The sequence below is a fragment of the Danio rerio genome, chromosome 19 (genome assembly GCF_052040795.2).
Source record: "Danio rerio strain M-AB ecotype USA chromosome 19, GRCz13ab, whole genome shotgun sequence".
In the NCBI taxonomy this organism is placed as follows: Eukaryota; Metazoa; Chordata; class Actinopteri; order Cypriniformes; family Danionidae; genus Danio; species Danio rerio.
The window spans coordinates 10,748,163-10,762,716 of NC_141039.2; the positions used below are offsets into that span (position 1 = coordinate 10,748,163).

At 35.0% G+C, this 14,554-nt stretch overlaps 2 protein-coding genes across 4 annotated transcripts in view; one reads left to right on the plus strand and one right to left on the minus strand.

Annotated features, from left to right (window-relative positions):
• The window catches only part of clcn1a (chloride channel, voltage-sensitive 1a), a 51,887-nt gene extending 39,580 nt beyond the window's left edge, over nucleotides 1-12,307 (minus strand). For all 3 annotated transcript variants that reach the window (XM_087295073.1, XM_087295072.1, XM_087295074.1), the window contains exon 1: nucleotides 12,242-12,307. In XM_087295073.1, coding sequence (XP_087151199.1) covers nucleotides 12,242-12,292 — 51 coding nt within the window. In that variant the 5' untranslated portion in view covers nucleotides 12,293-12,307. The remainder of the gene's footprint in view (nucleotides 1-12,241) is intronic.
• The window catches only part of si:rp71-15k1.1, a 465,095-nt gene that overhangs the window by 378,105 nt on the left and 72,436 nt on the right, over nucleotides 1-14,554 (plus strand). The window lies entirely within an intron of this gene.

The following is a 14,554-nucleotide window of genomic DNA, read 5'->3' on the forward strand; positions in this document are numbered from 1 at the left end:
AAGAAATCTATTGAACAATCTAAGAAAATTTAAATCTAAGAAATATCAATTCATAGGGAGAGAATGGGACTGATACATATTGCACTTACAAGCTTTTAAAGGAGACCTGTTATACTCCTTTAAAAGATGTCAAATAAGTCTCTATTACACTTACTCAGGGGTTAGCACTCTCGCCTCACAGCAATTAGGTTGCTGGTTTAATTCCTGGCTGGGCCAGTTGTGGTTTTTGTGTGGAGTTTGCATGTTCTCCCCGTGTTAGTGTGGGTTTCCTCCATGTGCTCTGGTTTCCCCAGTCCAAAGACATACGCTAAAGGTGAATTGGGTAAGAAAAAATGTCCACAGTGTATATGTGTGAATGTAAGAGTTTATAGGTGTTTCCCAGTAATGGGCTACAGCTTGAAGGGCATCCGCTGTGTAAAACATATGCTGGATAAGTTGTTGGTTCATTCCGCTGTGGCGACCCCTGATATATGCTAGCCACGCCCATTTGCTAAAACATACGTCATCTGACAATTTAACTAAAAACAAAAAGGAAGTGCATTTTCAGATTTTAATAAAAGAGCAGAAAGGCAAACATTTTTTTTTCTTAATGACATGCACAGATGAATTGTTCACTACAGAACTAGCAATGTAAGCTAACAAAATCATATGGTTAGTTTTGATTTGCTGGGGACTTGAATGTTGGTCTCTCTCTACTGCTTTAATATGGAAGGTGGATTTTTCCCTCCTTTGGAAGTATGAACGAAATATGGGCTACAGAATTAAAACAACATGAGTGAGTGAACAATAGTTTCTGAATGAAGTAAATAATCAATATCTTCTGATACATTCATCTATTTTTGAATAGAAAAACAATGCTGAAAACAATGACAAACAATGGGAAAACGATGCTGGTGGATGTTGAAGTGCTTAAATCTTTAACAATAGCTTAATCAAACTTTACAAAAAAAAAAACATGGGAAATCAGGGTGTCCGCGGGGTCTTAAAAAGTATTAAAATTTAAATAAATGTGGACAAATTCAAGGCCCTTAAATGTATTAAATGCTATTTCGCAAGGCATTACATTATATAATTTTTGATTATACAATGTATGGCTGTATGCTAAAGTTTCCCTGAATTAAATCTGTGAATATCAAGATGCTGTTTAGTTTATGAAATCAATGAAATCCAACAAAATTTGACATCACGCTGCTATGTTTACTGCAGTAACCAAGGTAACACTTATTTCTGCATTTCTATAGGCATCAACCTGCTGAATTAGCTAGATTTAATAGATTTTAATCCAGCAAATGAATAATGTTTTAGTTTTGGATTAGTTTCTTACATTAATATTTAGTAAATGTACTGCAAGGTAAAATCTCACCAGTGTTTCCGGTTAAAACCTAAAGTGGTAACAGTTTACAATAACAGCACATGAATAAAGATGTATTATTATGTAAACTAAACATTAGGTTATTATGAATTGATGATGAGTTAAGGTATGCACTAATCATGAATTAACTTTAACTACAACATGATTCACATGAATTCATGTGTGAATGACGGCTACCTTAATTACTTGTTAGTATATGACTGATTGTTAATTAATGTATTAATTACCACATTAGTTTATGCTTAATTTAACCATGATGAACTCATGATATGTTAATGTATAATTATGTTGTGACTTTACTTGGAGGGTCACATCATCATTAACCCATTCTTAACTACTCACGAACTCCTTATGCACGTCCAATTAGTGAGTTTACACTGAATAACAACAGAGAAGTGTTCTGTCAACATCAACATGAACTGGAGTTCATGAGTAGTTAAGGATGAGTTAATAGTGATGCGCCCCTCCAAGTAAAGTCATGACATAACTATAGATTAACAGCTCATGAGTTCATGTTGGTTACATTTAGCTTAAAATTAAATGTTAATTAATACATTATTTAAGTTTATTAAGTAATTAAGTTATTAAGTAAGTTTATAAAGTAATTATTAAGTAATTAATATATTAATTAGCAACATGTACTAACAAGTAATTAAGATAGTCGTTATTTACACATGAACTCATGTGACTCATGTTGTAGTTAAAGTTAATTCATGATTAGTGCATATCTTAACTTATCAATAATTCATAATAAAGTAATGTTTAGTTTGCATATTAAATTATTATTTATGTATACTGTTATTGTAAAGTGTTACCCCTAAAGTAGTTTTAAGGTCTTAAAATGTATGTAAGGAGTCTTCAAAAAGGTCTTAAAAGGTATTGAATTTCATTCTCTGATTCCTGTATATACTCTGGATAAATAGGTGTTTCTTTTTTTGAGTTGCACAGCAGCTCAATGTAATTGGCTGTTGTATGATGAGTAAGCTAGTGCTGATGCCAATGCCCTGTGTAAATCTAGCATGAGTTGCATCAGGGTAAGATCTCACCAGTCATATTTGAGGAACCCACATATAAGTATGTTTTTTTTGGGCATGTGAATGAGCATGTAAGACACATAATGTCCTTCCAGGTTCGTTGTATTAAAAATTCAGGCATCCACACAAATTATTTACATCCCAAATAACCCATTCAATCACTGAAGAGCTATGGAGGTTTTTCTTTGACAGAGGTCTCCATAGGAAATGCTGTCTGAATAGTGCTTTAGACAATATTCATTCATTTATTTTCCCATTTATCACTCAGGGGTTGCTGCAGAACCACCAACCGCATATGTTTTACACAGCAGATCCCTTCTCTAGCTGCAACCCAGTGCTGGGAAACACCCATTCACACCTGTCTCATATTCACAAACATACACTATGTCCAATTTTATTCAAATCATTTATACCGCATAACCTTGAACTGAAGGGGAAACTGGAGCTCCCGGATGGAAACCTATGCCAGCATGGAAAGAACATGCAAATTCTAGCCAGGACTCGAAACAGCAACCTTCTTGCCCCAGCTGGGCCATTTGTCATTTCTGTGTGGAGTTTGCATGTTCTCCCAGTGTTAGCATGGGTTTCCTCCGGGTGATCCGGTTTCCCCATTATCCAAACCTAGCAGGCGCACAACATCATAAGATGTTAATATTAGGTTCGATTTAGGTCATGATGTCAGGTGACCAAAATTCAATGTCTAGCCAGTCTCTAAGGATAATGGTACCAATAACGACATTAAATTACGTTGATATTTGATTGATTTTAGGTTTTGTTGGAAAAGTGACCAAAATCCAACGTCATTGACATTGATATTTAGTTGATTTTAGGTTGGACGTTGAGTTCTGACATCAACCTGATTTTCATTTTCGAATAAAAACCAACATCCCCAGAACGTTGGGGTACTTTGAAGTACAACGTCAATAAGACGTCATGTTGACGTCCTGCGCCTGCAGGGAAGACATGCACTATAGGTGACTTGGATAAACTAAAATTAGCCGGAGTATGTATGGATGTTTCTCAGTAATGGGTTGCAGCTGAAAGGGCATCCACTGTGTAAAACAAATGCTGGATAAGTCAGCGGTTCATTCCGCTGTGGTGACCACTAATGAATAAAGGGACTAATCCACAGGAAAATGAATGAACATTACAATCGTTTTACTTTATTTTCTATATTAAGCTTAAATGTTTACATGTTACATATGAAAATGATCAATTTGATATATTCCACTTGCAACCAAAACATCTAATGAGTGATTTTTTAGGAATAAATTTAGACATCAACATGCCACCTGCTATCCAATGTACATTTACATCTTGCTGCTTGCTTTATTACTCTTCAGAGGGTATTAAATGTGTCTCTATACGTGTTACTATTTGCGGTTTTATTGAACTGAAGCGCTCACTTTCACCTCTGGAATGAGCCCATGTAGATGATAGGTTTATCATGTATCTCTTCCTCACAACCCATCTCTCTCTCGTTCTCATTCCACGTGTCTATCCAGTTACTTTCGCCGTCCTCACAGTACATGTAATCCTCTGCTTTCTCCATATTTCACCCCCTCCTCCCTCCACATCTCCTTTAAAATCTGCTTCCCATACCGTAAAATATAGTTTTTTTGGGGGATAAAATATTTTTGAATACGTGTTAAATGCATTTTGAAATAAAAAAATATATTATTAAAATTGTAGCCTTCATAGACCAACATATATTTAAAAAATCAGGGTCAAGAAAATCTATTTCCAACCTTTGAACTAAATGTTGACAGAGATCTCAAGTATGTTTTTTTACTTATTTAATTGTTTTTTAGAAAATTATTATTTAACAATTACGTGAAAATTGTTTTAGAAATTAAAAATTATTTATTCCAAATAATTAGAAATATAATTAGGAAATATTTAAAATTTGAGTTTAAAAATTTAGTCATTTAAAATACTTAAAAAATTGTCAAAAAATTTTAAACAAAAATATTTATTAAAATATATATATTTAAGGTATATATTTTAAAAAATAAATGAATGATACATTAGAAAAAATACATATATTTTTACCGTATGGGTACAGGCTTCTACACCCCTCTGCAGAGCCCCGTCCGCCATAGACTGGAACAACCCCCTTTCTACCCCGGGCCTGTAATACTAGCCGCCAAGCTAATAATAGCTTCGGTGTGACCCGCCGTTCACAGCCACACTTCCCCACACACCTCTGTGTGGATCTTTCTGTCTTCCAGTTTGTTCATCTGTCCCTCAAGGACTCCCAAGGAAAGCTGGAAAACTATAATCAGACCTTACAAACTACCTTGCCGTGCTAATTAGCACTGAACAGCTAACAACAACAAATACAGCACAGAGGCTACATTACCACTCACACATGCATGTTTGCAGATCACTTTCAAAGATTTGAGCATTTTAATGCAAACAATGTTTCAAGAAAGGAGTCATTTGTGCGAGAAAGCGCTTATTTGAAGAGGTTTTTGGTGATGTGCTTTAGGTCGTGCTGATGTTTGTATGTGAAGGCTATTGTCATGGTGTCATCACGTGATGTTATGTAAAGTCGTATGTAATTCTGGTGAAGGTCTTCTAAAATAGATGTTCTTCCCATGCTGGGATGACCACACTTGTCAACATATCCCAATATGCCTTGCCATACTGCTGAGGCTCTTATGTATCTTTGTCATTTTATAATTAGTATAGCAGGCCAATAAAACAATAATTAAATATATATTGTAATGTGTTATTTTGTACCAAAATTAAACTATTGATAGAATGATATGTATGTTTTTGCTAATTAAAAAGCTACAATAAAATCAAATACAAATAAGCATTAGATTAGATTACCAATTCAGAAAATAACCTTAGTTCAAGAAACTTAATGGTAAGGTTAAGTTTTAAAATGATTGAAACGGTAAGTGATACAAAAATCTAAACAAAATAACACATTAAAGCAAAAAAATATCAAAAATACTGAAATTTAAAAATCAAATGAACTGAAAATATAACAATAAATGCTAATAAAATCCAAGTGCAAAGCACTCAGGTTGTTAAAACTAAAAATCGAATATTTATTAGATTAGATCTTACAAACATGTAAATTTCAAAATAAAAAGACTATAGATTAGGGGTGTAACAGATCACGGTTGATCAATGATTTGTAAGGATCACAACCCATGGTTCGAAACAAGTGGCTTGCGGATTAATACATTTTTTTTAGTATACTAAATTTGTAACAAATCGCAGAGACATCGCCTCTCACATGTATGAAAGCATTTAGGCTTTTCAGTAAAATGTAATGATGACGGAAGAAGTTGTGGTAGGTTATTCAGGATGTGGTGGGTGTCTAAGGTTATTAAAGGTGTTTTCTGTCACTACTTGTTTAGCCTGCATTAATGCATTGAGTGTAAGCTGCATGATTAATCGTTAAAAGTTCGGGATCTCAACAACCACACAACATAAATTATAAATAACAGGGATTTGCAAACGTTTAATAATCCTTCGAATCGCTGCATTAAAATCTGTGTTCGAAAAAGGCAAAAATTAAGAATGAGATTCAGTCTTTAGTTTAAAGTCAAAAAACACAAAATAACCATCATATGCATTTAACTTGACACTCAAATGAAATTTGTAGGCAGCAATTACATCATTTAACCAATAGGTGGCGACAACCAGCTATCAAAACAACACCACTGAATAATTCTTTGTTCAGAATCAGAATCAGTTTTATTGCCAAGTGTGCTTCACACTTACAGGAAATTTGTTTTGGCTACAGAAGCTTCCAGTGTACATAAAGTGACAAGTGACAACACAAAATAAATAAGAAAAAAAAAGATGATAAACATTAAGCAGAGATGCAGTTAGTCAAGAAATCTGGATGTTGAATTGTATGTATCTAGCAATGAAACCTTAAATTTTATTTTTAAAGTGAATAACTGAATCATTTATTGAAAATGAGACTAGAAATAAATATAGGTTGTACATATTGTACATTTAGACATTAAAATTAGCGTTATCAGCAACAGTAGTAGTAGCAGTGAATATTTCACAGTACTGAATATTTTACAATTTAGCTGATTATTTATTTATTTTCATTTTTAATTAAATTACAGGTTATGTTTGTTAAAACCAAAAGTGTCTTGCAGTACTATTTTTGTAATAAATGGAAAGCAAATTACATTTGTCTTCTCCCCTTCTTAGCTGATCCGAAAAATGGTCTGATCCGTGAATAAAAAAACCATAATGTGAGCCGAACATAAGATTTGTGACCCGTTACACCACTGCTATAGATATAGACTATATACAGTATACAAATAAGAAATATTGCCTAGTGAACTGAATAAATATGTTTAAGTTAAAGCACAAACAATACTAAAACTGAAATGGAAAGCTATTAGAGCTAAATAGAACTATAAAACAAATAAAATCAAGCCTAATACTATGAACAACATTGCACTATAATCTTTTAAAAATGTAAATTAAAAAATATTTACATTCGTGTCTATAATAAAGCTGCAATAAAATTAAAAAACACACTTGCACTTGATTGCATAAAGCTGAACAACCAAGTCTAAAAAAATCAGAAGATAAATGACTTCAACTTGTTTTTTGTTGCTGCAAAACACGTTCAGCGTCTAGCAGGTGACCCACAACCCAAAATCTGCTTATTTATAGCACATTCACACGTTGCCTCTCGCTTACTCGATGCTGCATACTGCTCAATAAATCACACTGACGTCACTCACAAAACATGACCTCAACTGATTACATAAGAAAGCCACACTACATTGCTCACATTAAGCTCTAACCAAGATGTATCACCACCATTTCAAACCATCAAACATTTAACTTCCATCAAAACAACAAGGGGACACACATGTTCTTCCATATCTGCTTGAGATTAAAGGGATAGTTCACCTAAAGATAAAAAAAAAAAAAAAAAAAAAAAATCACTCATTATTTACGCTCCCTCTAGTAGTTACAATCCTTTAGAAGCCATTGACGTCACAGTAGAAAACAAAAATGAGTTTCCAAAACAACAAGGTTTGGAACAAATGGACAATGAGAAAATAATGACAGAATTTTCACTTTTCTAAGAAGCGTTTCTTTAAAGTCACTTATAACTTATAATTGGGTTTCCACTATACTATTCAAAGGTTTGATGTCAGAATAATTTTTTCTTTTGCACTTACATTTGATCGATTGATTGATTGATTTGTTATTTGTTAAATACTGTATGAAATACATAGTTACATGTAATATTTTCAACAACGTTTATTTCTGTGCAACATTTATTACCAGCAATAAAATTACCTGCAGGCTAGTGTTGTCACTGTAACAATCAAGTGGAAGATCATAAGGAAATAACAGTGGCTACTTTTACATGGACATAAGTAATTGAGCAATGCGACTAAAATTGGCAAACTCCATGTCTTAATTCCATTTTTGTTTAGTTCGATCAGGACCCTAATCGGATTAAATTATTCAAAACTCGATGTTTACATGGTAGACTCTTAATCAGAGTATTGTCTTAATCACATTAAAATCAGATTATTGGTGTCCATGTAAACATACTCATTGTCTTCCATTGCTCCGAGTGCATTTCAAATAGCTGCATCACGACACACACAATCACTGCTCCCTTCAAACTCCCCAGACCAAAGGCTCCATTATTCAATAAAATGCATAGTATAAGGATGCACACTTTGATCAAAAGAAATAATAGTAAGACTTTAATATGACTGTTATATTACTATTTTGCTATACAATTTATATTACTTAACTATAGTTATTATTTTAAGAATTCTAAAACAGAGCACAACAGTTTTCAGGATTAATAATAACGTTTCTTGAGCAGCAAAGGATTCGTAATTGATCAAGTGACACTACATATAACAGGAATAATCTATATTTTTTAATATGCGGTGTTTAAATAGAAAAGGGTTATTTTAAAATGTAATAATTGCACTATTTTGTCTTGTATTTTTGATTAAGTATATGCTGTACTTTGAATTTGTTTTTGCTTTTTAAAAACATTATTGATTATACCATCCTTAACGTGTGAATGGTAAAGTATTTTGTGATTTGAATGACAAAGCATGTTTAGGTGAAAGAGTCACTCACTCACTTTCCTTAAGATTTATAAGGGGTCACCACAGTGGACTGAACCGCCAATTACTCTAGTATATGTTTTTATGCAACAGATGCCAACATATCCCATGCTTTCACACGTAAACACAGTGAGTACACTAACTCAAGAAACCCCCAGTGTTGAGAAACACCTATTCTGTCTCTTATTTACACACACACACACACACACACGCACACACGCACACACGCACATACGCACATACGCACACACGCACACGCGCGCACACGCACACACGCACGCGCACACACACACACACACACACACACACACACACACACACACACACACACACACACACACACACACTCATAAACTATGGTATATTTTTGTTTATTCAATTCACCTACAGTACACTGCCTGACAAAAGTCTTGTCGTCTATCTTAGTTGTAACTACTAGTCAAATAATAACTTGACTAGTAGTTGATCATTTGGATTTAATTGGCAGAAGGTAGATTTTTCCGATGAGTTATCTGTTGAACTGCATCTGAATCATAACAAATACCACAGAAGACCTATTGGAACCTGCATAGATCTAACATTCTCACAGAAATCAGTCAAGTTTGGTGAAGGAATAATCATGGTTTGGGGTTACGTTCAGTATGGGAGAGTGCCAGAGATCTGCAGAGTGGATGGCAACATCAACAGCCTAAGGTATCAATACATTTGTGCTGCCCATTACATTACAAACCACAGGAGAGGGCAAATTCTTCAGCAGGATAGCGCTCCTCATACCTCAGCCTCCACATCAAAGTCCCTGAAAGCAGAGAAGGTCAATGTGCTCCAGGATTGGCCAGCCTAGTCACCAGATATGAATATTATTGAGCATGTCTGGGGTAAGATGAAGGAGCAGGCATTAAAGATGAATTCAAAAGAGTTTTGATGAACTCTGGGAGTCCTGCAAGAATGCTTTCTTTGCCAATCCAGATGATTTTGCAAATAAGTTATTCGTGTCATTGCAGAGATGCAGTCGTCGAAGCTCATGGGAGTCATACACAATATTAATTCTTTTTCCACTGCACCATGACTTTATATTTGATACTGTACATTATTTCTGTTGAGTGACAAAACTATTGTCTAAGCAAAGTTAGAGCTTATGGTCCTAATTAAATAATTAAAATTAAAAAGACGTGATCATATTTTATTTTGGTAGTAAGCGTAATCTAAAGGCCTTTGCCTTTCATATAAGCCACTTCTGACAACCAAATGATCAACTAGAAGTCAAGTTTTTATTTGTACTTGGATTTATTATATTATAGTTATATTAAACTTGGATAAGACTTTTGTCAGGTAATGCATACCGCTGTCTATGAACTGTGTGGGAAAGCAAAGCGTTCAAATAGCCTTTAGAATTGAAATATTGTGAAATGAAACATCTCTTCCACTGAAAAAAAAAATCCCCACACAACAATTCAGATGTTGGAAGCAAACATTTTTAAGTTAAAGTAATATTATTGCTTGGGAAGACTCTGCAAAAATACACTTTAACACAAGAACAAAAATGTAAGCAATATTTAATTAATTTAATTTTACAACCTTTTATAAACAATTTTAGCCAAACAAAGCAAAAAAAAAAAAAAAGAAAAAAAATTGAATTATAATTCTGTTTAACACAAAAGAAGATATTTTGACTAAAGCTGAAAACCGTTAAACATTGACTTCTACAGTAGCAAAAACAAATAATTTGGATGTCAATGGGTACCTGGTTGCATCTTTTTATTTGTGCTCAACAGAATAAAATGTAAGAAAAAGTATATATATATCTGTGGAACTTAATAAAAAAAACAGTTGAAGCTGCTTTCATTTTTATTCCCTCTAGATCAGTGGTAACCAAACTTGTTCCTGGAGGGTTGGTGTCCCACAGATTTTAGCTCCAACCCTAATCAAACACACCTGAACAAGGTAATCAAGGTCTTACGAGGTATACTTGAAACATCCAGACAGGTGTGTTGAGGCAAGATGGAGCTAAACCCTGCAGGGACACCGGCCCTCCAGGACCAGGATTGGTGACCCCTGCTCTAGATCATAAAATAAATATCTTATGGGTTTTTTTTATTATTATTTATTTTGTTGCTAGAAAAAGTTACAGTTGAAACATTAAAGCAGACACTTTACACTCCCTATAGAACAAGGTAAAAGGCACAACACCTGTCATTGGAATAGTGCCTTTTTAAGGTGCACCTTTGTACCTTTAAGTACTAATATGATCTCTTTAGATACAAACAAGCATCTTTCAAAATAGTACCACCTCAGTTCATACAATGGCTTTATATTTAATTTATATTTATAGTATAAACTAGCACTTTTTGTCTTAAAGAGATTTAAAGAGAGTTTACCCAAATCTAAAACCTGCTCAGTTGTTCACTCGCCATTCAGAAGTTTCAAAACTGGTTGACTTTCATTCGTTGAGCACAAGCCAGGTACCCACTGATCTCCATTTCTTTATCCTATGGACGTCAATGGTTACCAATTTTCAGCTTTCTTCAAAATATCTTCTGTTGTGTTTAACAGAATAAAGAAACTCAATCTCTTAAGAGCCAGTAAATACACACTAAAAAAATAACTCAAGAGGTCTGTTAGCACTGCATAGTTTAATACATTGTTGTAACGTAAAAATTCTAAATTGCTGATTAGATTAAAACTTTTAAGTTGCCAGAATAATTTTAGTTAGTGTTCAAAACAGGAAAATACTGATATATACATCAACTTAAAAATGTGGCTAATTTAAAGGTAAATACCTAAATAAATCTGTCAGTTACTTTAAAACAACATTTAACTTGTAGCAATCCAAAGAAATTGGGTTGATAACTCAATTTTTCCACACTAATGGAGTTGTTTTGTATTTTTAAGTCCACACACTGATGTTTTTTGTTATTTTTCGCAAATGTTTTTGTTTTGCAAAACAATGAAAAACTGTGGTTTAAAATAATAAAAAAATTAAACGTTGTTGTTAAATGTATTTCTTGCAATTAACTAAATGAGCAATAAATTTGAAAACAAACAAAAAACCTATTTGAGGTTCTAAACTTGCATGTAATTAAGTACATCAAACTCGATTTATTTGAAATTTGAATTTAAAAACAAAACAAATTTTTGGGTACTCGACTTTTTGCTATGTAAAAATGGCTCTGATTGAAGAGGGAAAGGTCATTTGGCTAACATAATAAAGTTTGTTGTCTGAACTTCGTTTTGTTGGATGTTGTCGTAACTTGATTTTTTTGATGCAAACGATTGCATCATTTTTTATTTTTTGGTCCAAACAATATTTTTTAGAGTTTAAGTAAACGTTCATTTTTGAGCAAACTATTTCTTTAAAAAAATATTCAACTACAAACTAATTTAAGTATAAAAAGTCAGTTTTAAGAGCCTAAACACATAAATGAGAGCTGTAGTAAACATGAGAGAAACTCAATCTCCATTAAAACTCAGCTTGACAGTATAACAAACCACATTGCAAAATGCAACCAACGGCATGCTCTAAAAGAGCTAGTTTGCACTGGTTGTGAATAAAACATCAGGTTAGAATCTGTACTCGTACTAATACACACGTCATGCAGAGGTTGCGCCACGGCTCAGAGACCCCACACCATTTTCACACGACAGAAGAACAGAAATCCACCAGGAGTCTAAAGAGCAAACTAAACAGAAGACCAGAAAAGGCTGAGGAAGAAAAAAAAGAAAGCAAAGTGACTGACCACGGTCTGCTGGTATCTCAGAGCCTTCCTTTGCGACTCATCTGCGGCCATTGACACACTGTCACTGACCCAAAAATAAACTGCCCGTCTGTCTTAGCATTCCCACCCTGGGGTGGCACGGGCACATGCACACACACACACTCAATCTCTCTGTCTCTTCTTCACACATGCACACCATCCCTAACTAGTGTGTGTAGTATGACTTTATGAGGACGTTACATGTGTTTGTGTGTCAGAGGCTAACTAAAGCCATGTGTCCCTTCATTAGCAGGATGGTTTGTTTAATCCTGTCACCCCTGGCAACAAGCTAAGACTTTGATCACCTGTTCATTTGGAGAGGGGCACAGCGAGGGAACTCCCCGTCCTGCATGAAACACGATGAGGGAGGACCAGTGCCATCTCCCATTCGCCCTTTTCATTAGAGGAAATGTTGGGCAATACATTTTAATGATACAATAAGACCGTTTTAGCTTGATATAAACATGAGAAATGAACACGAGCTGAAACATACTAAGGGGTGAGAGGAATATATAGATGAATTAAAATGCAGATTGATTAAGACACATTAAGCCATGTACTGCATTGTAAAAATGCTGGGCTCCACACAATTTCCTTCATGTTGTCCCAACACAAATAAAGTTCACTTAATTGTTTTTAATTACTGAAGTGGACTGAACATTAAACATTTAGTTCATTCCAAAACAAACTCAAGAATTTTGTCAATTTACATTAACAAGTTGCAAAAATGCTTTTTGGGTATGCACTTACACTGACTGGCCACTTTATTAGATACACCTTACTAGAACCGGGTTGGACCCTATTTTGAGTTCAGAAGTGCCTTAATCCTTCATGGCGTAGATTCAACAAGGTACTGGAAATATTCGTCAGATATTTTAGTTCATATTGACATGATAGCATCATGCAGCCGCTGCAGTTTTCTGTCTTTTCAATCTTCTGTTCCACCACATCCTAAAGATGCTCTATTGGATTGGATCTGGTGACTGTAGAGGCCATTTGCATACAGTGAACTCATTCTCATGTTCAAGAAACCAGTCTGAGATGAGTCACGCTTTATGACATGGCGCGTTCTCCTGCTGGAAGTAGCCGTCAGAAGATGGGTACACTGTAGTCATAAAGGGAAGGACATGGTCAGAAACATTACTCAGGTAGGATGTGGCGTTGATGCTCAATTGGTATTAATGTGCCCAAAGTGGGCCTAGAAAATATCCCCCACACCATTACACCACCAGCAGCAGCCTGAGCCGTTGATGCAAGGCAGGATAGACAGATGCTTTCATGTTGTTGATGCCAAATTCTGACCCGACCATCCGAATGTTGCAGCAGATAGAGACTCATCAGACCAGGCAGTGTTTTTCCAATCTTCTATTGTAAGATTTTGGTGAGCCTGTGCGAACTGTACTCTCAGTTCCCTGTTCTTATCTGACAGGAGTGGCAATCTTCTGCTGCTGTAATGACACACAGATGGACGTGTTGTGTGTTCAGAAATGGTCTTCTGCATACCTTGGTTGTAACGAGTGGTTATTTGAGTTACTGTTGCCTTTCTATCAGCTGGTACCAGCCTGGCCATTCTCCTCTGACCTCTGGCATCAACAAGGTATTTGCGGGCACAGAACTGCCGCTCAATGGATATTTTCTACTTTCAGACCATTCTCAGGAAAGCTTAGAGATGGTTGTGCATGAATCGATTAGCAGTTTCTGAAATACTCAGACCAGCCAGCCTGATCTCACGAGAAAACGTAAGTATTTTACGTTTTGGCAGTTTAGTGGCTAATTCGTACGAATTCGTACGAGTTCAGTCGTAAGAAATTGTACGATTTTAAAAAGGAGCCGTGGCACCTGATCCCACCCCTAAACCCAACCGTCATTTGGGGATGAGCAAATCGTACTGAAATGTACGAATTAGATTGTACGAATTCGTACGAATTAGCCACTAAATGAAAAAGTTACGAATTGCCGTGAGATTGTGTTGGACCAGCCTATCTGCCACCAATAACCATGCTGCATTCAAAGTCACTAAAATCCCCTTTTTTTCCCCATTTTGATGCTCGGTTTGAACAGCAGCAGATCGTCTTGACTATGTCTACATGCCTAAATGCATTGAGTTGCTGCCATGTAAATGATTTTATTTTTGAGTATTTCAACATGATGTCATACGTCATATTCTGTTTGAGATATATGCTTAATTAAAGATACTTCTTTAAGTTTATTTGCATACAGGACGAATTTGGAGCAAATAAAAGTAAGCTCACGCTCAAGAATGCACTCAGAAAGGTTTGCCTGTGAATTAAAGTA